Source organism: Pezoporus wallicus, unplaced genomic scaffold (assembly GCF_028554395.1).
Source record: "Pezoporus wallicus isolate ANWC-B61680 ecotype Strahan unplaced genomic scaffold, APGP_CSIRO_Pwel_v1 contig_3486, whole genome shotgun sequence".
Classification (NCBI taxonomy): domain Eukaryota; kingdom Metazoa; phylum Chordata; class Aves; order Psittaciformes; family Psittacidae; genus Pezoporus; species Pezoporus wallicus.
In genome coordinates, this window is record NW_026642292.1 from 5,604,439 (window position 1) to 5,623,927 (window position 19,489).

At 52.9% G+C, this 19,489-nt stretch overlaps 1 protein-coding gene and 1 long non-coding RNA gene across 5 annotated transcripts; one reads left to right on the forward strand and one right to left on the reverse strand.

The window, feature by feature from the left end:
- Positions 1–3,439: 3,439 nt before the first annotated feature.
- On the reverse strand, positions 3,440–5,219 carry LOC130609512 (uncharacterized). 2 transcript variants are annotated; one of them, XR_008974798.1, is made up of 3 exons: positions 5,049–5,219; positions 4,403–4,512; positions 3,440–3,542 (listed from the first exon to the last, which is right to left on the reverse strand). It is a non-coding gene; the product is annotated as an uncharacterized LOC130609512 (long non-coding RNA). The 2 variants fall into 2 exon arrangements; XR_008974799.1 differs by lacking the exon at positions 5,049–5,219 and adding an exon at positions 4,935–5,000.
- Positions 5,220–5,227: 8 nt separating this feature from the next.
- On the forward strand, positions 5,228–13,874 carry FOXA1 (forkhead box A1). 3 transcript variants are annotated; one of them, XM_057428567.1, is made up of 3 exons: positions 5,228–5,553; positions 8,170–9,394; positions 13,791–13,874. In XM_057428567.1, the coding sequence occupies exons 1-3, from the start codon at positions 5,482–5,484 to the stop codon at positions 13,823–13,825; spliced, it is 1,332 nt and encodes a 443-aa protein (XP_057284550.1). In that variant the 5' UTR covers positions 5,228–5,481; the 3' UTR covers positions 13,826–13,874. The 3 variants fall into 3 exon arrangements, with proteins under 3 accessions (XP_057284550.1, XP_057284548.1, XP_057284549.1); XM_057428565.1 differs by lacking the exon at positions 13,791–13,874 and adding an exon at positions 9,890–10,705; XM_057428566.1 differs by lacking the exon at positions 13,791–13,874 and having other exon boundaries at positions 8,170–9,930.
- Positions 13,875–19,489: the final 5,615 nt, after the last annotated feature.

A 19,489-nucleotide genomic window follows, 5' to 3' on the forward strand; every position in this document is an offset into this window, starting at 1 on the left:
GCAATTACACAAGAACTGGCACACTAATTGAAATACACAACAGAAGCATTTCCATTTATTTTTCAGTAAATCATAACATTAAAAAAAAATGCCCAATAACTGAAATAAATACCTACATGGCTGCTCTGAATCAAACAAGAAATATCAAATGCATCTATTTTTGCACAAAGGAAAACACAGTTGGCCCATCACACACTGCAGTGTGGGCATCCTGCCAGCTGGAGTTCTGCAAACAGCATACATACATCTAACCCCATTAGCAAAATTAAAGTGATTGTATACAGTGGGTCATGATTTACCGAGTTAAGAACTCTTTTGTTGCACTAAAGTAAACAAAAAACCTCAGAGTCTTCCTTACCGTCATCGCTGCAACCGCTGGATATTAAAGTATTCATAATTTTTCATTTCACTATCTCTGCTTACTTAACTGGCCTGACAAACGACTATTCTCAGGCGGGTGCGTTATTGTAATTTATGTCAGGAGTATCGCTCCAGTCTCATGACGTCAACTCTGAATGATGCTTAGAAAAATGAAATGTAATTAATTGCACTAAAAAAAAAAAGTAAAATACAAATTAAAAACTAAATTAAACTAAACTAAAATATATAAAATATAATAAAATCTGGCAACGGAAAGTCGCTACTACAACGAGCCACACAATGTGCTCCAGCGCCCAAGAAGGCGCCCGCAGAGTCTGGCCCCTGAGAGCCCGGCAAGTACCTGCTGCCGGTGCCCCGAGGGCGCGGCCCCGCACGACTGGGCCCCCGGAAGGGCCGACGCTCCTCTGCGCTCCCGCCAGCAGCAGGGCGTCACTGCCCTGGGTCCTGGCCCCCCCGGGGCCTCCTGCGCCCTGCGGCGGCTGACGGGGAGGGAGAACAGCGACCGAGAAGCAGGCAGAGAGAGGGGAAGCCGGACCCGGAGGGTGGGGTGTGTCCTCACGGCTTTCCCTGCAAGGGACGGGGCAGCGGGGGTGCGTGTCGGCCGGGAAAAGAGGGTCGCTTAGTCGTCACGGTCGGAGGTAAGAAAAGTTCATGTAGCAAAGGCTCCAAAGCAAGTGCTGACCCCATGCAGTGCCCTCACCTGCCCGGGCGCTGCTCCCGATAGAGAGGAAGGTAAACGCTACCTTACCGCATCGCACCGTCTCGCGACCTCGCGGACCGGGAATGCTGGGGGCAGCGGGAGCCTGGTCGTATCAAGGGCACCCCCACCGCCTCTTCTCAGCGAGGGCTCAGCGCAGGAGCACAGAGGCGGGTCGGCTCTGCCTGTGTGAGGGAGGGAAACAAGCCACTCGACTTTACAGCCGTCTTGATGAGCTTTTTCGGGAGCGAGGGGCGCTCCCAGCGGTTACCGACCTCTGCTCCCGGAGCGCCCTAGCACCTCCCCGCTCCCAGCCAAAGCACCCGGCTCAGGGCAGCGGCACGTTCCCACCCGATTACTGTTTGCTCCCTTGGATGGGAGAGGAATTCGGATTGGAAAAGATGGGAAGGGGGATTTCCCACCTTTCGGGATGGGTGGGCAAGGACAGGGAAAAGGAGGGAGAGTCTGAGGGGCCCCACTGTCTCGAGGGAGACCCGTCTGGGTTGGCCCCCCTGGAGAGCAGACAGGAAGAGGGTCTGGGGGGAAAGAGAAGGTGGCTGTACTGTGAGCATCAGGGAAGGCATCCTGATGCAAAAATAACCTCGCAGCTCTTTCTCCAGCTAGACGTCTACCCCGCACAAGAGCTGCCGAGAAATTCCCGGCTAGGAGACGATGGCGTTGGGGTAAAATCAAGACCTTCCAAGTTGAACCGATGGGGTGGCGCCAGGCCCTGCCGCTGCCAGGGGAAAGGTAAAGCTGAGCGATCTGAAACAGCCCTCCGCAGTTAAAATCAAAGCCCCCGTTGATTCCACCGGTCGCAGTCCTACGCGTGGGGCTGTACCTGCAGACGGCGCTGCCGAGCTCCGGTCCCCGCGACACTACCGGAGGCCGCTTCCCACGGGCGAGACCCCTCGACCCGGCCCGACAGCACTTCCCCAAAACCGGCCACTTGCCGAGTGGCCTTTGCGGGGCCCAGGTACAACAGCCGGCGCTGGTAACACGGGGTCCCCTGGGCATGCGCCTCTCCACACACATGAGAGTGCTTTCCTTTCTCGGGTCAGTTGCTGTGTTTCCGCCCTTGGCAGTGCTCACCGATGGAGCCGGGTACTGAGACCCTGGTCCCGCTTAGAAGCAAAACCACCGCTCACCTCGGCCTGTGCTGTTCTCCAGACTGCACAGACAGCAACCCCTGAGAAAAAGGAATAAAAATTTAAAAACCCCACAGTGTACAGCTTAATCAGAAACTGGCGCCACAGTAACCAGAGTTGGGGAAAGGCTCTGTGTAAATTGGGCCAAGGCTGCCAGCGCGAAGTCTAGAAAGCTCATAAGCGCATCTGGAGTGCTCCTTGCTGCTGTTACTTGTCCTCCATTCCAGCAAAGCCCTTCCCTCCCACAGAGCCTGCTGCAAAGGGCACGGACAAATCGGGCTGGACTCTCAGAGGATTCCACATAGGGTTTCACAGAGGATCAAGTGCAGGGCAAGGGTGAACACCGAAATACCCTCCTTTTTCCGTGGCCGCGGGCAGAGCCGCCATGACCCCTCTTCACCTCTTCACACAAGGAAGGCTTTTCTCTTCTGGGACTGCGACACAGCAGCCGGGTCTGAAAGGAACTCCCAGCAGCGGCTGGCTCTGCCTTAGCCTGGCTGGTTTGCTCACCGAGGCGAACGGCTTTCTGAGGTGATGACAACCAGGATCCCGCCTGGGCCCTCACCTACGGCAGCACCCTCAGGCAGAAGGAGCTGAGCCCGGGACCTCAACTGGACAACAGGAGGCGCTGCGTCTTTGCACAATCCCGGACTCCCTCCACTCTCCACCCGGCCCGGCTGGCACCCCAGCCGGGGCGTCCCGGGGGGGCGGCCGGCGCAAAGAGAGGCTTTACCGGGCACCACGTCTGCTCCTCCCGGGGAAACACCTCCACGGTTAGCAACAGAACCAGAGCAGCGCGGCCGGCTTCGTGCCTGCGTTTTCTTCCCGGGTACAGAGGGAGCCCTGAGAGGAATGCCCGGCGTCCCCTGGGGTGTGCTACTCACACGGGGTGGGCTCTGGGAAGCTGGGCAGCACCTCCCCGGGGTCGGTCACTCAGGGAGGAGTTGCCGCCAGCGGGGTCGCTGCGGCGACCGCATCCCTCACAGCCTCGTCGCGTGTGGCTGTACTGCTGGGGGGGGGGGGGGGCTGGACCCCACAGACCTGAGCACTGAAATGAACAAGCCGCAGCCCAAGGGTCTATATTTTCAGATGTGCAGACCGCTCCCATTAGGAAAAGAGGGATGATGCGTGCATGAATACCGCAATTTTAATATTTATTGGATTTTCCGCTGGGTTTTGTTCCAATTTCCACGGGTGTAGTTTGACCGTTTGAGAAAGTGCTTTTATCTGTTTTATTTCCTTCAAGACACATTTTCACCCCTTCTTTTCGTCTGCTGATTCCAGAGTTTTGTTTGTTTCTAGGATTTGACTTTATTCTGTAGCCAGATTTAAAGGAAAAAGGACGAGGAGGGAAAGAACAAAGAAAGGGGTAACAGAAAACGCATTTAGAGGACAAGTTAAAACATATTTGTCAAGGCGGAGATATGTTCTATCTCGGCATTTGAATCCTGGATTTCTGTGTAAGAAATTATAAAATTGTGAAAGTGGCGTTTTCGCAGACCCCTCGAGGGAAAATCTCTGTGGAAGCAACTGTGATCATACTGAACGACAAACATGCTACGGCCACGCAGGAGTTCAGCCCCAGATGTGTATTTTGGTTTGTGTGGTATGATACGAAAGCCTTTTTTCAAAATCCCAATAAACTTTAATTCCCTTTCAGATTCCCATTGCCCGGAAAGTTATTTGGGTTTGGGTGAATTTTGTTTGTTTGGGTGGTGTATGGGTGGATATTTTGGTTCTGCCTTTATATATATCTTTTACGATCAGGTGATAGAAATTCTAGTTGCTAGGTAGGAACAAACCCATAAAGGATAGGGCAGAGAAGCCAAGAAAAGGCTGTGGTCTTGACATGACCTCGACTAGCCGGACAGGGCAGAAACAGGAAATAAACGTTTGTCTGCAAAGACTGAGATGTTCCCTCCATAATAATAAAGAGCATTGTTCAATGTCAATTTGGCTTATCGGTGTTGCCCCTCTTTACCTTTTACCAGCCTTTGTAGATTCCTTATGCTCTATTCTCTGGGAGAAATCGTGTTAATGAGCAAGAAGTTGGTAATGAGATATCCGCTACTTATTACTGCTCCTGGGTGCCTGGCACCAGAGAGGGCTTTCAAAGGAAGCCCTTTGGGCTGGAGGCTTTCCACAGTAAAGATATAAAATGGTTCCAGTGACTCACCTGATGTTTGCCAAGCGGAGGTTAATATCGGCGGATCCGCATTCAAGCCTCTGTCCGCATTTATCGGGTGCCTGTAGTGTTATGTCTCAGAGCGGTGACTCACATGGTTTCTAAACGTAAGGCACCAGAAAAGAAAAATCACCATCGCTCTACGCAGGATGGCAACCCCTCTTGAGGGGCTAGGTTTAGCCTATGGCGAAGGTCGGAGGGCTTCGGGGAGCGCAGAGCCGAGCCCCTTCTGATCTCAGCCCTGAGAGTCCGGTCCGGTCCCTGGGGGTGCTGTGGGCAGGGGGCGCCGTGGCAGTAGCGGGGTTGGTGCGGAGGTACCTGAGTGGTACTCAGCTTTGAAATGAGGGGCGGGAGCGGGGAGTAGCCTGTGGACTGCAGGACTCAGAACTTTGGAGCACGTCCCGGCCATCGAGTTAAAGGAGCATCTACTGGACTTCAGTAAATATTGCCCCTAGTCTCGGGGGTTTAAGGCTGCACGGCCTTTTGCATTCTCTTCAGAGGGGGCTGCCCTTCCCTTATCTACCTCATTTCATTTCCACCGATCCCTCCTAGCATTTGTCCTGTCCATCTGGAAGGGAGGGTGTGTCGTCGTCGTCCCCCCCCACACACCCCTTTTCCTACTCTCCCCTTCTCCCACCTCTGTCTCTCCTTCTTTCCCCACAAGCTTAAACCAATTACGCCGCTTTGCAAATAAAGTGCCGCCCCGGGGGGAGTTGCAGGCGAGGGGAACTGCCTTGTTTGCAGGTGCATCTTCGGCTTTGTAGGTGCGAACGCCTTTGTGCGACGGACAAATGGGGAGAGGAGGAGGAGGTGGGTACTTCTGCGACGTAAGATCCACATCAGCTCAACTCCACTCACATCCCAGCCGGCACTTCCTCACTTTCTCAACTGTCTCGCCCCACACCGCTCGCTGCCTCCTTTTTGGCTGATTATAAAGGAAAATTCAGCACCCCTCCCGCCCCTCCTGAGAGCGGGCTTCCTGCTAGGTGGGGGTTTCGGGCTTTTCTCCTGCTGCCCGTCACTCGCTTGCAAGAGGGCTGGATGGTTACACCGGGCAGGTTGGCTCCATAATGTTAGGGACTGTGAAAATGGAGGGGCATGAAACCGGCGACTGGAACAGCTACTACGCCGACACTCAGGAGGTGAGTAAATCCCAGGGTCTGGCTACGCTGCTACCTCTCTGCAAGGGGGGGAGTAGGAGGCCTGGGGGAGGGTTGGGGGGCTGGGGGGGGGGGGGGCTGGGGCAACAATCGGAGGAGTCGGTTAGCGCTCCAGATTCTGCCAGCGCAAACGTGCCTCCCCCTCCCTCCGGCGCTGAAGCTGGGCAGACTTCCCCAAGGAAAACACGGCTTCTGAGAGCCCCGGGAAGCGTTTGAGGGAGACCCGGGGTGTCTGCGTCCCCGCTGGGGGGCCGGGGGCAGCTCTTGATCTCATCTGAAAGGCGTAATCTCCTCTTGCGGCGCTCACAAAAGCGCCCCGTAAACTCTTGGCTCGGGGCAGGGGACTCGCCGCGCTCCCGGCCCCCGGCTCCTTCCCTGCAGATGGCAACGGCGGGCAGGGGGGGTGGGGCGAGGGACCCGGTCGCAAGCACGTCCTGGGACCGGGCAGCGCCTTTCCCGCGCCCGGCGGTGGGGCCACAGGAATCTCTGTCGCCGTCGCCAGGGGCCTCACCTGTTAAAGTCGGGCGAAAGAAGGGAGAAATGGTGAAACAGCCGTTTGTTCGTACTTTGAAAAACGGGCTGTCCGCGGCGAGCGCTGCTGCCGGGGGCCGGCTGGCGGCGCTGCCGAGAGCGGACCCGGGAGCCAGACCGGGAGAGGGGCCCGGACCCGAACCCACTGCCCCGGACCAGGCTTGGCCCGGTCCGCAGCACCCCGGGAGGCGCTTCCCACCTCCCTATCCATCCCCAGCGGCTCTCCGACAACGCGGTGCAAGAGAAGGGGGAGAACCGGCCGGAGCGCCGACAACTACGGCAGAGGAGAGGGCCACGGAAGCGGCCGGAGTCCTCCCCGCGGCGCGCCTCTGCCCTGTGGGGCCTGGCGTTGGCACCATGCCGCTGCCGCTCTGCAGGAGGAGAGTCGCTAGGAGAAGGCAGCACCTAACAGTGGTGCCAGCAGCCCCCCGGATTCCTGCCCGGGAAGGAGCCGTTTTAAGGAAGTGTGGTGGCGAGACAAGCACCTAGGTGTGCGCACCCGGGCATTGCATCAGCACACCCGGACACACGGCTCTACAGTCCTCACGCCTCGGCCCTGCACCCTGGAGCTGGCACCTAGCGCCCGTGGGGCCACGCGGGCACAGGCAGATGATACGTGTCATCCTGCCGGCATCTTATTTAATAGAGGAAAGTCGGCTAAGGGCAAATAAGGGTCATCCTAATTGCGTGCCGTTTCCAGACTCATTTATCCTCGCCATGCTCATTGTCCACAAACATAAAGTTAAGCTACCTTCACTTTTGCTGTTTTTTCCTCAATCTTTTCTGATATTTAATTTGAATCACTGCATGGATGCAAGGTGGGAAACCCATCCGTGTTCTACCATCCCAAATAACTAATGTGATCCTCTAAATTGAAAGCGCATTTATAAGCTCATGGCATTTGTAGTGAACAGTAATGAATTTTGTACATTTAATAGTCGCTTAAACATCCTTTTGTGAGCCGTATTGCCTTTGTTAGAGGTAAACTGGGAACATCTTTCTCCTTTCTATTAAATCAGATGACATACTGGAAAGCACAATTTCAGGCTTTCCGGTTTTGCTTTTTTCAAGACTTGTGTTAGGTGGCAGGCTGCTACAATTTTTGCATATCGGGCAATCGTAGGAAATTTCAGGCAGGGAATGTTCAGGCTTTTCGTACTTTGGGAGAGTTTTTGGTGTTTGTGGTGTTTTGGTGTTGGTTGCTGGTTTGATTTTTTTTCTTTTTTTCTTTTTTTAACTTGACTTTAAAGACTGACTTAACAGAAAAACCGGACTAGGGGAAACCTTTCCACAGATAAAAATGCATGGACTTGAGCTGTTGCTGTTGGGTTTTTGAAGGCTTTTTTGTTGTTGTTGTTATTGTTGTTGTTTTGATTGTTTTGTTTGGGTTTTTTTGGTTGGTTTGTGTGGGTTTGGGTTTTTGTTTGTTTGTGGTTTCTTTTCTTTCTGGCAAGATATTGTCACATCTTGTGTAAGAATAGAAATCTAAATCAGTGCAGCGTGGGAGAAGAGATGCATGAGATTATCCTAACGAAGTGGAGGCAGTTGAGCTTCTCCTTTGCGCAGGCAGTGTACGCCCAGAAATTTCAATAATCTGATGAATTTAAATATTTAATCGGCAAGAAGGAACACAAAGTCGGCAAAACAGCTGGAACAGTCCGGGAGTAAACCTCCTCCCGGGGCAGACAGAACCCGAAGCCCGGCCATGAAGGGGTGCGGAGCGGAGCTGCCCTGGGGAGGTCGTCTGTCCGTGCGCCTCGGTGATCCCGGCTCAAGCCGCGGCACGCCGCTTAAAGGGAAGTGCGTCGGTACCGAGCACCTCTGCACTGTGTCTATTTATAAACACATATAAATATGAATTAGCCCTTTTCATCGCGCCAGCGGCCTTTCCGTGCGGCTTCTGGGAAGCTCTCTCCCGGGTGGTGGGGGAGTGGAAGGCGTCCCGTGGCAGGACATGTACACGGCTTGCTGGCCAGGGCGGGCAGCGCGGGAGGGTCCGGGCCCGCCGGGGTCTTTCTTGCCCCCTCTTTGCCTCCCTAACCCGCTCTCTCCGTCTCGCTGCCCTAGGCCTATTCCTCGGTGCCCGTGAGCAACATGAACTCGGGGCTGGGCTCCATGAACACCATGAACACCTATATGACAATGAACACCATGACGACGAGTGGCAACATGACCTCCAGTTCCTTCAACATGTCCTACGCCAACACGGGACTGGGGGCCGGGCTGAGCCCTGGCGCTGTGGCCGGCATACAGGCGGGCTCGGCGGGGCCGGTGAACGGCATGCCGGCCGGAGTGGCCGCCATGGGCACTGCCCTGAGCCCCGGCGGCATCAATGCCATGTCTGCCCAGCCGGCTCCCATGAACGGGCTAAGCCCCTACGGCGGCATGAACCCCTGCATGAGCCCCATGGCCTACACCCAGTCCAACCTCAGCAGGACGCGGGACGCCAAGACCTTCAAACGGAGCTACCCCCACGCCAAGCCGCCCTACTCCTACATTTCCCTCATCACCATGGCCATTCAGCAGGCGCCCAGCAAGATGCTGACTCTGAGCGAGATCTACCAATGGATCATGGACCTTTTCCCCTACTACCGGCAGAACCAGCAGCGCTGGCAAAACAGCATCCGCCACTCGCTCTCTTTCAACGACTGCTTTGTAAAGGTGGCCCGCTCCCCCGACAAGCCCGGCAAGGGCTCTTACTGGACCCTGCATCCCGACTCCGGCAATATGTTTGAAAACGGCTGCTATCTCCGCCGGCAAAAACGCTTCAAGTGCGAGAAGCCGGCGAACAGCAAAGCTCCTCAGGAAGGCAGGAAAGATCAGGCCGGGGCCTCCAGTTCCAGCTCCAGCTCCCCACTGCACAGAGGCCATAATAAACCCGCACAGCTGGACACCGCCACCTCCCTCTCTGGCTCCAACCCGTCCACCAGTCCCCAGTCTATGGACCACAGCGGATCGAGCACGGAACTAAAGACTTCGGCCTCGGCCACCTCCACCATCAGCTCCGTCCCCGCCTTGGCCTCCGTCCCGCACCCCCCTCACTCCTTAGCCCACGAACCCCAGCTCCACCTCAAGGGCGATCCTCACTATTCCTTCAACCACCCCTTTTCCATCAACAACCTCATGTCCTCCTCGGAACAGCAACACAAGCTGGACTTCAAAGCCTACGAGCAGGCGCTGCAATATTCCTCCTACGGTGCCAGCATCCCAAGCGGGCTGCCCCTTGGCAGCGCTTCCATGGCGGGCCGGAGCAGCATTGAGCCGTCGGCCCTAGAGCCTTCCTACTACCAAGGTGTGTATTCCAGACCCGTGTTAAACACCTCCTAGCTCTGCATCACCCGCCGCCGGGGCGAGTCCTTCTTCTCCCTCACCCCTCTTCTTCTTGGCTTCTCTCCCCTCTTTTCCTCTCCCTGCGCCAAACTGAGATGTTCCCGCACTCTGCGTGCGAAGGACTGTTACTTTTCAATTCTCTCGCAACGCGTAGTGTGTTGTTACGATCCTCCACGACCTCCTGCGGAGCCGGCTGCGTCCTGCTTGTACATACTCCCCCCCCGCCTGCCGCCCAGCCCCTCTCCCCGGAGGCCCCCCCAGCCTTTACAGGGTGTTATTAAAAAGAAGAAAAAATTGTTGAGCTTGTAAACTACTTGTTTGTGCTTTCCGCCCACTTTTCTCCCCACTTCTGTGCTCTATAATCTCATGTAAGTTTACAGGTATGTGGCAATACTTTAACAATACGGAGATGAAGAAGCGAGTAGACATTTAAAACTTTTTTTTTTTAATTAAAAAGGCTTTGAAGGACAATACTGCTGTGAAGTAGCAAAACACTAAGAGAATCTCTAAGCAACAAGAGGACTATTTACTTTCTAAGATCATCCTTTTGATACTTGCAAAATAAACCTTCGGCTACTACAACCCGCATACACCCAGATGCTGCGGGCTGGATCCTGCACTCCCGAGGGGACCAACTGGAGCTTTGGAGTGCAGGATGCGACCCTTATTCTTTTCCTGTTACCTGTCTTGGGGTGTAACATAAAGTTAAAAGAGGTCACACAGCCAGTTGGATTCCCCCCCCCCCTTCTGTTACTGAAGATTCTCGTTCATCAGGAACTCTCATCAACATGTGGATGACATGCTTATTTAAGTTAAGTGTCTTCATTGTGTACCAGCTAGAACTGTTTGTCCATAACAAGGTTATTTTCCTTTTTCCCCAGGAAACTTTTGACTATTACACCGACATAAGGAAGAGAGGAGAGCTCTGTCTCTCTCCCCTTTTCTAACTTATTTTTTATTTTTTTGTGGCCGTTTAATTATCGCCATCGTTAGCTTGTTTCATCCAGTGTTAATGCACTTTCCCCAGTTTTACACGGTGTTAGCATAGCCAGACGGGTTTTATTATTATTCCTGTTCACTGTTTCAATGTTCTTAATTTATTGCATGGTTTATATTTTTTTCTTTCTTTACAGCTGGAAATTGCTTTAAATTACATTTAAAAAAAAAAAGAATTACACGTGAATTTAAGAAATTTTGTTAATTTTATAAATGTGATTGTAATTGAAAAAATATTTTGATTTTAAACGATAACAGAATTTAATGTGTGAAGTATGTTTTTTGATCATTTGCAGTTAAGGACTTTAAATAAATCAAATGTTAACAATGAAAGACTTCTGCTATTTTCTTTCAAAATTTCTGAGACGGGTTACGGCGGACGGAGCCATGTGCCTGGAAAACAAGCGCATGGATGTGACAACGAGTGGTCTGCGCGGCGCGGAGAAAGGAGACGCTCCCTCAGGGAGGGTTTGCGGGCTTTGCGATGCCACCGGCCTCTGCGGGTGTGGACGGGACAGGGGGAGGTCTTCTTTTTTTTTAATTCACTGTGCCGGAGTAGGTTGAGGGAGGGAGGGACAAAGCCACCCGAGGCGGTGTCATCTCCTGGGTGCTTAGCGGCAGGGGCGGCGACAGCAAGACCCGGCGTTTCTCCGCCGGACGAGGCGATCCCGGATGGAGCATCTCTATCGCGGCTCCACCTCACCCCGGGAAGGGCCGGGCCAAGCTCCCGGCCCAGCTCCCTCTCTGTAGCCCTGGCTCGGATCGAGCCCGGTGATAACACCGGCAGTGCTGGCCGCGGCAGACAGCATCGCCAGCGGAGGGAAATTTACACGTGAACAGATTTCGCTGTGTTGAGCCCCCTACATGCACGGCCGCCAGATAAAAGAACTATGCAATTCTCGTAATTATCACATAATTGCCCCCTGACGAGTTAGGTACGGCGGCGACAATCTAAATAAAGGGGTCGATTTAGAACAGAAAAGCCAAGCGAGCGTCCCAAAAAATCTCACCAAATTCCTCCAGCACTACTACTCGATGAAAAGCCCACCGGAGTGCTCCCCTGGCAGCCCGGCCCTGGGGGACTAGCTGTGGCCACCCTCTCCCTCCCAAGCGGAGCTGGCTCCAGGGCTGCGCTACGCGGGTGCGCTCGGGCGGGCGGAGATTTACTGCGGTCCCCGCAGCGGGAGTGCGAGGGGTTTTGTGCCCGGGACGCCCGGTTTGGCGGGCATCCCATGACCCAGCTGTGCGCCCCTTCGCCCTCTGTGTTTCCTGAGCCGGCAAGCACCAAGAGATTCCCCGCAGCTCGGGGTTGCTCGGCCCCAAGCCCGTGCAGTGGGTCCTATTTAAAGTCTGTCTTCCGCCAAAAGGAGCTTCGTGAGCCTCGAGATAGAGAGAAGCCCATATTCAGCAAGACTTCACTTGTCTCCCATGGACTAGTCTGTAGAGAATATGCCCACTGCAGAGTGGAGACATTGATTTAATACCTTGAGATTGTACACAGAAAATATCAATCGACGGACAGCGATGAGGCAGCAGGTTTCTCACAACAGCTGAGGAACAGACAGTGCGTAATGGAAATATTCGGGGCGTGGGTAATAAAAAGCTCTAAGCTGACCGAAGCGGCTCCAAACCTCTCAGAGATAAGGACTGGAGCCTCTAACGGATGCAGCGTGTCCCTTTTCGCCACTCGCCATTGAGATTATATTCCTTCCCACAGGCAAATGGTGTCTGCGATGGGCAATGATCCACTGACATAAGGATGCGGCTCATGTTAAAAACCCGGATCCCCAGCTCAGGGAGGGCAGCTTTCTGTCATCAGTTTACAACTTGGAAATCAACAGGGAAGAAGAATCTCGGTTTTCTGTCCCGCTCCTAGCTGCTCTGCTGCTGCTGTTTTAATCCTGTACTCAAAAAGACCCCAGATACAGTGCAAAAATAAACTAAAAGTAAGTTCCCTAGGAAGAGGGTGCACCACCTCCCTCAGTGTGTAGAGAGGAGCTTACGAGCATCTCCTTCAGCCGGACAGCTCACCCTGTGTCAGGAGGGAAGGAGCTGGAGGGTGAGGGGTTTTGCCCATGTCACAGATGGTATCAGCCCCGCGACCGCGACACAGGGAAAACTGGGGGTCGCTAGCCTGCAGGATCCGGCCCTCACCGCAATTTATAGGAGAACTTCGCTTTTTTCTTCACGGCAATTATCTCCCACTGGCCACGTGCGAGGGAGAGAAAACGGCTCATTAAATACACGCGGGGAGTAATTCAGGGTGGCGGGGGAGTTCTGTAAAGGTTTACACGGAGTCTGTGAGGTGAGGAGGTCCCGGCCTGGAGCGGGGGGGATGGGGGGTGCCTGGCGCTCTTGCAGGGCGCGCCGGAGGAGCAGGGGGCTGTGGGGGACGTGGCGGGCAGGGGCGCGACACCGCGGGGCTGGGCAGGGGCAGCCCTGCCGCCGGGGCCGAGCAGCCACGGCCGGTCCGGTCCTTCCCTGGCACGGCTGGCTCCCGTCTGCCTCGGGGAGCGGCTGCCCTGCTTCCCTTGGCAAGGGGGTCAGGATGGGGCCCTAGCCCATGGCACCTCCTCGGAGCACCTGCCAGCAGCTCTTTCCCTGCGGAGAAGGGAAAAGTCGGTGGAAGAAAACCAACTTCGGCTGCTCAAATAAGGGGGCAGAAATAAAATCACAAATAATACCTTCTGGGTTGCTTCCCAAGTGCGAATGGGCAAAACTGACGTCTACATCGGCAAACAATAGGAGGATGTACATTTATTGGAAGAAATTAATTTTAAATGTTCGGGACTGAAAGATGAGAAAAAATACTGCCCGGTCAGTTGTTGCCTCTGAAACGTAGTCTTGTTAATAAAATACAAGTAAATCTTAAAAAAGCGGCGCGAGAAAACACTTCAGCCATTGGCACATCTTCAAAAATTGTTTTCAGATGTTGAGTAGGTATTGAATATTTGAGTGGTTACTGGTCCGTCAGCGTAAAACCGAAATTAATGAATTCCCTTGCTGTAATGCCAACTAGCCCTTATAAGAGCAATCGACATGGTTTTAATTTTACAGCGATGTTGTAGATAAAATGCTTGATTGCGATAACAACGCGCCCTGTGTTATCTCTTTTCTGTTATGATAAAACGGGATCTAGACATATATGTGTGAGTGTATGTGAGTCATCACACTGAAAAAAAAATTAAGAACAAACTAAATAAACGTATTTTTTTGTGTGTGTGCATTTTCGCGATAATTTTGATTCGTGAAGAAGCAAATGCTGTCATACAAATATGGGATAGAAAGTTCTCTCGGGAGTTATATAGACGCATATATTGTATATATTAACATATATATAATTAGTATGTACTTGTTTCCAGGGGAGACAAGTGGAAATATACACAACACACAATGACCAGGCGAAAATGACACCACAGAGAGCGACCGGGGCACGGAACGTACACGTAAGTCCTCGCAAAACTCCCACGCTGCAATATTGAGTTAGGAAATATAGAAGAATGGTTAATAGCTAAAATAAAAATACAATTAGTTTGATCATTTAAATGTCAAGGGCCGTGCTGCAAAATGGGTGATTTTTTTTCTCTCAATGCAATGCGAGGCTTCTCAGCTACACTAGCAAAGGCAGAGTAATAACTAAAAGAAAATAGATTGTACTATTAGATTCTGTTGTTTGAAGTGTCGAAAGGTCTTTTGCAGCAGGAGAAAATAATTGATGGAAGAGAAGGGTGGAAAACGTGAGGCGATAAGAAGAAAACCTGCCTTTGTTCCCTCTGGTTATTTTCTGCTAATTATTCTGCCCATTGTGACAAAGTAGCAGTTAAGGATAGATTAGTGTAAATAACCTCGTATTTCACTCCCAAATCGTGCAACTTTTTGGCCCAAGATGTGCCATGGTGTTTGTGTTTCCCCCCTTCACCTCAAACAGAAACTCATTGAGACTTCAGATCTTTGAACTTTGAACAGATCAAACTGCCAGTGCTCACCTTTGTCTCCAGTCATTAGGATTTAAAATATATATGTAGCCTCATTGCAGAATCCATTTGCCCTTATGAGGGGAAAAAAATTGCAGTATCCTCTCTTGCCCCCCCCCCAAAACACTTACATTTAGGTGAATTCAGTGAAACGATCATTTCCCGGAATGGCGCCTCTGCTGCGGGAACATTGCTCGAATGGGCTTTGCCGAGGCGGGTTATTTTACGGGAAACTTGTCGTTATTTTGCTACTACTGTTTTATATTTTTTCCCATTAAACGTTCGTACACCTGCTCGTTATTCCAATGAGGAGCTACCGGCATAATGGACATCACTATTATTATTATTATTATTATTATTATTATTACAGCCCGCAGGCGGGACTCGAGCTGGAGCTGGGCACCGCCGTGACCCCACTGCCGTGGTAGCTTCCCAGAGGTGCCCCCGCTGAGGCGACACGGGAGCGAAGTGCGGGTGCCGCTGCCCTCCCCACAGGGCCCCGTAGCCTGAACCTTCCCCAGCGGGCGGCGTTGCCCACCGGTGGTCCAGCCCAGCTTTGGGTTTGCGACCCCCTTCCGTCTCCTTCACTGAGTCCCAGGAGGAAATAGCGGGGGGGCGGGAGTCCCGGGGTGGACGTGTTTCGGCTGACAGCATTTTTGCTTCCGAAGTGGGGCCCGTTCGCACACCACTTGGCAGTGAAAGGGTGCCGAGTCCGCCTTCGTCCGGGGGAAAAGCCATCCCCATCGGCTGGGGCGAGGGCATCCCTTTCACGGACAAAGCACCTCCTGGCCCTGAGCAGTCAGATGGAAGTGCCGTGGGCCCCCCAAAGGGCTGCACCCGCTTCGGGAGGACTCTGGAAGCTACCTCACGCCGCTGAGAGTGGGACCCACGTAATTCCATCCTATGCCACGCTAGCGGGGTACAGCGGGGCAGACGCGCTCCTGGGCCGCGAGGGGCCCGCAGCGGACTCTCACCTGCTCCCAGCCATCCCGGGCACCAGGGCAGAGCCGCCCACCCAGGGAGCAGCAACCATTTCTACGGCAAACACCGCCTTTGTGCCCGATACCTCTAAGTGCTCCCTAATGAATCACCTAGATTTGCAATCTACTGCGCAGCAGTTTAAATTTATTTCCCCCTTTATTCCTTCTCTTCCGCGAGCCTGCCCGGCGGGTTGCTAACACACATTTCCTCCGGTTATGACCGGCGGAAAATGTAAACATGTTGGTAACTAGGAGGTGGGCCTCATTCTGCAACCCGGGATCTCTCCATAGTGACTCTCAGTAATGACCTCTTTAGCATAAGAAAGCCCCGGGGGCGGGGAATCTTTGAACTGCGAGGCAGGAGATTGAAATAAGAACATGTCTGAACTTATTCAGATATATGCAACAAGTTTTCTAGTTCTAAGGTTATCTGATGTGACCAAGAGACATTTTCCCTCTTCTATTTTTTTTTTTCCTTGCCTGATCCCTTCATCTAAGGAAGCACTTTATAAACTTCAGGTATGTCATGACGCTATATGAAATGGAAAGGGAACAACAAAAAAAAGAAAAGGCAAGAAAACCAAGGCCCGACCCCACATTTAGTGTGTGTGTGTCGAAATAAAGACTCTAGGTTAGAAAGGGGGGATGGCCTCGCCTCCAAATACTTGGCAGCAGACCTAACATAACGCCCCAGCCAATAGGAGCCCTGTCAGAACCATCAGAATCTGTGATCTAGGAGACCCAGCACATACCCACAGCCGGCCGGGGTCCCCCTACCCCCCACTCCCGCGTGCCCGGGACCGGCGCCCACCACCTCCCCGTCTCTCGGCCCCGCTGACACCTCAGCAACCCACGGGGCATCCCCTCGGGTCTCCCTTAAAACCACCCCCTTCGGGCATCGGTGTCCAGAGGAGGAGGGGGGAGAGGCGCTGGCCGGTGCAGAGCAGAGCTTCCCTCCCCCCTCCGGGCAATTGTTCCCTAGAGCCCCTATTAATGCGGGACATATGTTATCCACAGGCCGTAAGCAGCGGTAAGACTTCGCCATCTAACTTGTTGCTCAACTGACGAGGCGGTTCTCATCTTCTCATCAAAAGCCGCCGGTCTTTCTTCAGCCGTATGGACAAAAATGTGAACAACAATGCCCGCCTCCCTTCACTTCAAAAGCTGCCATGGCGGAGGCTACCCAGAGAATTTTCTCTCTGCCTTTCATTCCCGGTTTGAAAAAAGGCACTACAGGGCCAAGGCGCTCCTAATACTCTTTGATGGGGATTGAATTCATTATCTCCAATAACACAATTGTGCTTGGCCAACGAAAAGAGCAAAGTAATACTCATCTAGAATTAGAGAGCGGGGCTCAGAAGAAAGGGAGCGGGAGGATGAGGGGGGTGGGGGCATTTCAAAGGAAAAGGGGGGGTGGGGGGTGAGAAAACACCTATATCGAAAATCGGCTTGGAAGGAGGGGGTCCCCAGAAGTTTAAATTACAGAAGTGTATTAAGTGGCGCATTGTACGACTCAAGGCGCGTTGGTGGTCTGAGGGCGCATTCCTCCCTCATCCTGCGCGCCGGCACCGACTGGGTTGGAGGTTCTTGACGTTTCCCTCCCCGGGATGGCCTCGGGGCTGACGGACCCCACCGCTCTGCTACCTGCCCCGGCGCACCCCAGCGCCCATCCCCGTGTCATCCGAGTTGCGGGAGGGGACACTTCCCTTGCCCGGGTGCTTCCGGAGCACCTGTGTTCCCCTCCTGTCCACGTTGGCTTCGTGGCGGCTCGGCAGCGGTGGGGAAGGGCCGCAAAGCAAGAACAGCCCAGCAAGCAAACAGCCCCCTCGGCCCCCGCCACCTCCAGCGACCTCGGAGGCTCTCCGGCGCCTGTTCTAGCAGGGATAGGGGTGGAGGTCTCTCGACACCGTCACACCTCGGTACCATCCCGGGCAATAGGTGTGCTGCCTCCACCGGGGCAAGGCCCGGGTCACCATGAGTTGGGTCTCGTCGATGGAGGGCAAGAGACTGAGTAATGAATGAATGACAGAGCGAATGTATGAATGAAGGAATGAACGGAGCGAATGAATGAATAACACACAAATAAATAAATAATCGAGCACAAAAATCAACCGATTGGAAAACCTCTGTGTTAATATGAGAGATTAAAATATTTGCCTGTTTGGCTTCCAGCGTAAATGTTTTCTATCGGGTGTTATCCAAACAGGCTAATTTTCAAAGCCAAGCAAAATATAGCAATGACTGCTTAAAGGTATTGCACGGGAGTACGGGACCCTGTGCGGGCGGTGTGTGGGTGCGCGTTCCACGCGTGTCCGCAGGCAAACTGAGCGGCGAGAAGACGGGATGGGGATGGAATTCTTCGGGTTTCACCTGCCCCTGAACACAGGCACACACCATCCATCCCACCGCAGAACCCCATTGTGTTTCCAAACTTCCCCGAGCCCACGACAGGGCCCTTCAGCTCGCTTACGCTGGGGTGGAGGACCGGGCCGGTAGGGGAAGTAAGTCGCCGGGAACCCGGAGATGCGCTCCGGGGCGCCGGGGGAAGACGCTGAGCCCCGGCCTCACATCCTGGGTGCCTACCACAAATGATGCAAACGATGTCTTCACAACTGTTTCTTCAAGGAAATGCCCTTTAGGGGTTGGTAGTTACAGAGAAGGGGCCCAGCAAAGCATACATCGGTCACCCAGGGACCTACTGGCTCCTCAGGGGGGCAGGGGGCACCCCACTTCCCTAAAGTCAAATTGCCCTCCAGGAACAGAAGCCCTCCCGCTCCACTCTAAACTGGGAGCTGGGAACACTAAATTAGTCAGATGAGAAACTCCCTCTGGGTGTGAAAATATCTCATTGCCTTCGGTGGGAGATTTGGCCCAACAGGGACACATTGGCCAAAGGGGGAAAAAGAAGGAGAAAGCCACGGCCTTCCCCAGCACCCGTGGGGTTTCCTCATGTGTAGTAATGCTGACCCCGTTGCCTTGCCTCTCATAAGAAAAAGCTGACCTTGACAGGACTGGCTTCTGTGGATCCACGCTCCTCCTTTTAAACACCCCCTGGGCAGGGGTAGGATTTTTCTTTTTTCTTTTCCTAATGAGTGTGGACATGGACCGAGATTGCACTGACCTCAGCAGAGTCCGAGGTTCAAGGATTTCAGGATATTTCCCACTTTGCAAAGTTCCTTAGGGGTTTATTTTTATTTGAGGGGAGGGGGGCTGCTTATTTATTTAAGAAATTTAAAAGATCTAGAATAAGGTGGCTGTTCCCAGGGAAAGCAGTAGCAAAATACCTTTGTCTTCTGCAGAAGTAGGGACAAACCTCACGTTGCTTCTTCTGAGGACTGTTTAGACCAAGCATACATGCTAACTGGCTAGCTAAGCATTTTACTGTTTGTAGTTTACCTCCGCGTGCATAACGACTTCTCCAAAGTATACATTAAATGACCACATACTTCATGTCCAAGAATTACTTTTTACAAGTCAGCTTACCTTAACGATCAATGTGCCATTTATACTTTAACACAATAGACTTTAATTGTTACAAAGGAGCCCTTTGGTCTACGAGAAATGATTTGTTTTGTGCTGTAGCACAAACAGAGGATTAGGAGTTCAGGTAAGGAATAAGCAGCAGCAACAACTTAATTCCTAGGCAACAAAGGTTCTGCTTTCACGCTGGATTTCTTTCTAGTAAAAAGGAGGACACAGCACCATCTCCAGCTCACTGGACCAATCAAATACTAGTTAGCCTGAAGTTCTTTCTGGTTTAAATCTGTCCAGGGTTTCACGCCCTTCATCACTTCCAGGGCCAAAAGTTGCATGTAATGCTATGCAGTGCTAAGTAAAGACACACACAAGTGATTCGCCAAATTAAACAGATATTTTTTTTCTTTCTTGAGTGTCTTGATTTAACAGGCAGAGGTGGAAGGCAGCTCTGTGGATTTCTTTATTTCCAGTGAAACCAGTACAAAGGTTTTAGAAGTATCACTTTCATTTGGCCTGATGGTAGAACTTGTAAAAAAAGGTTAAGGATGAAGACCCTCTTTCCCTTCCAGCAGCTGCGCACTGGCAGAGCTTCACAGTGGGCCGACTCTCCCCCTTCACCTCTGCGGGGCA

Bases quoted from the DNA above. Each gene is read 5' to 3' on its own strand.
- FOXA1 (XM_057428565.1), top strand. From the start codon at position 5,482: ATGTTAGGGACTGTGAAAATGGAGGGGCATGAAACCGGCGACTGGAAC. The intron at 5,554-8,169 runs GTGAGTAAATCC...TCGCTGCCCTAG, and splicing joins ACTACGCCGACACTCAGGAG to GCCTATTCCTCGGTGCCCGT. The intron at 9,395-9,889 runs GTGTGTATTCCA...TTAATTAAAAAG, and splicing joins AGAGCCTTCCTACTACCAAG to GCTTTGAAGGACAATACTGC.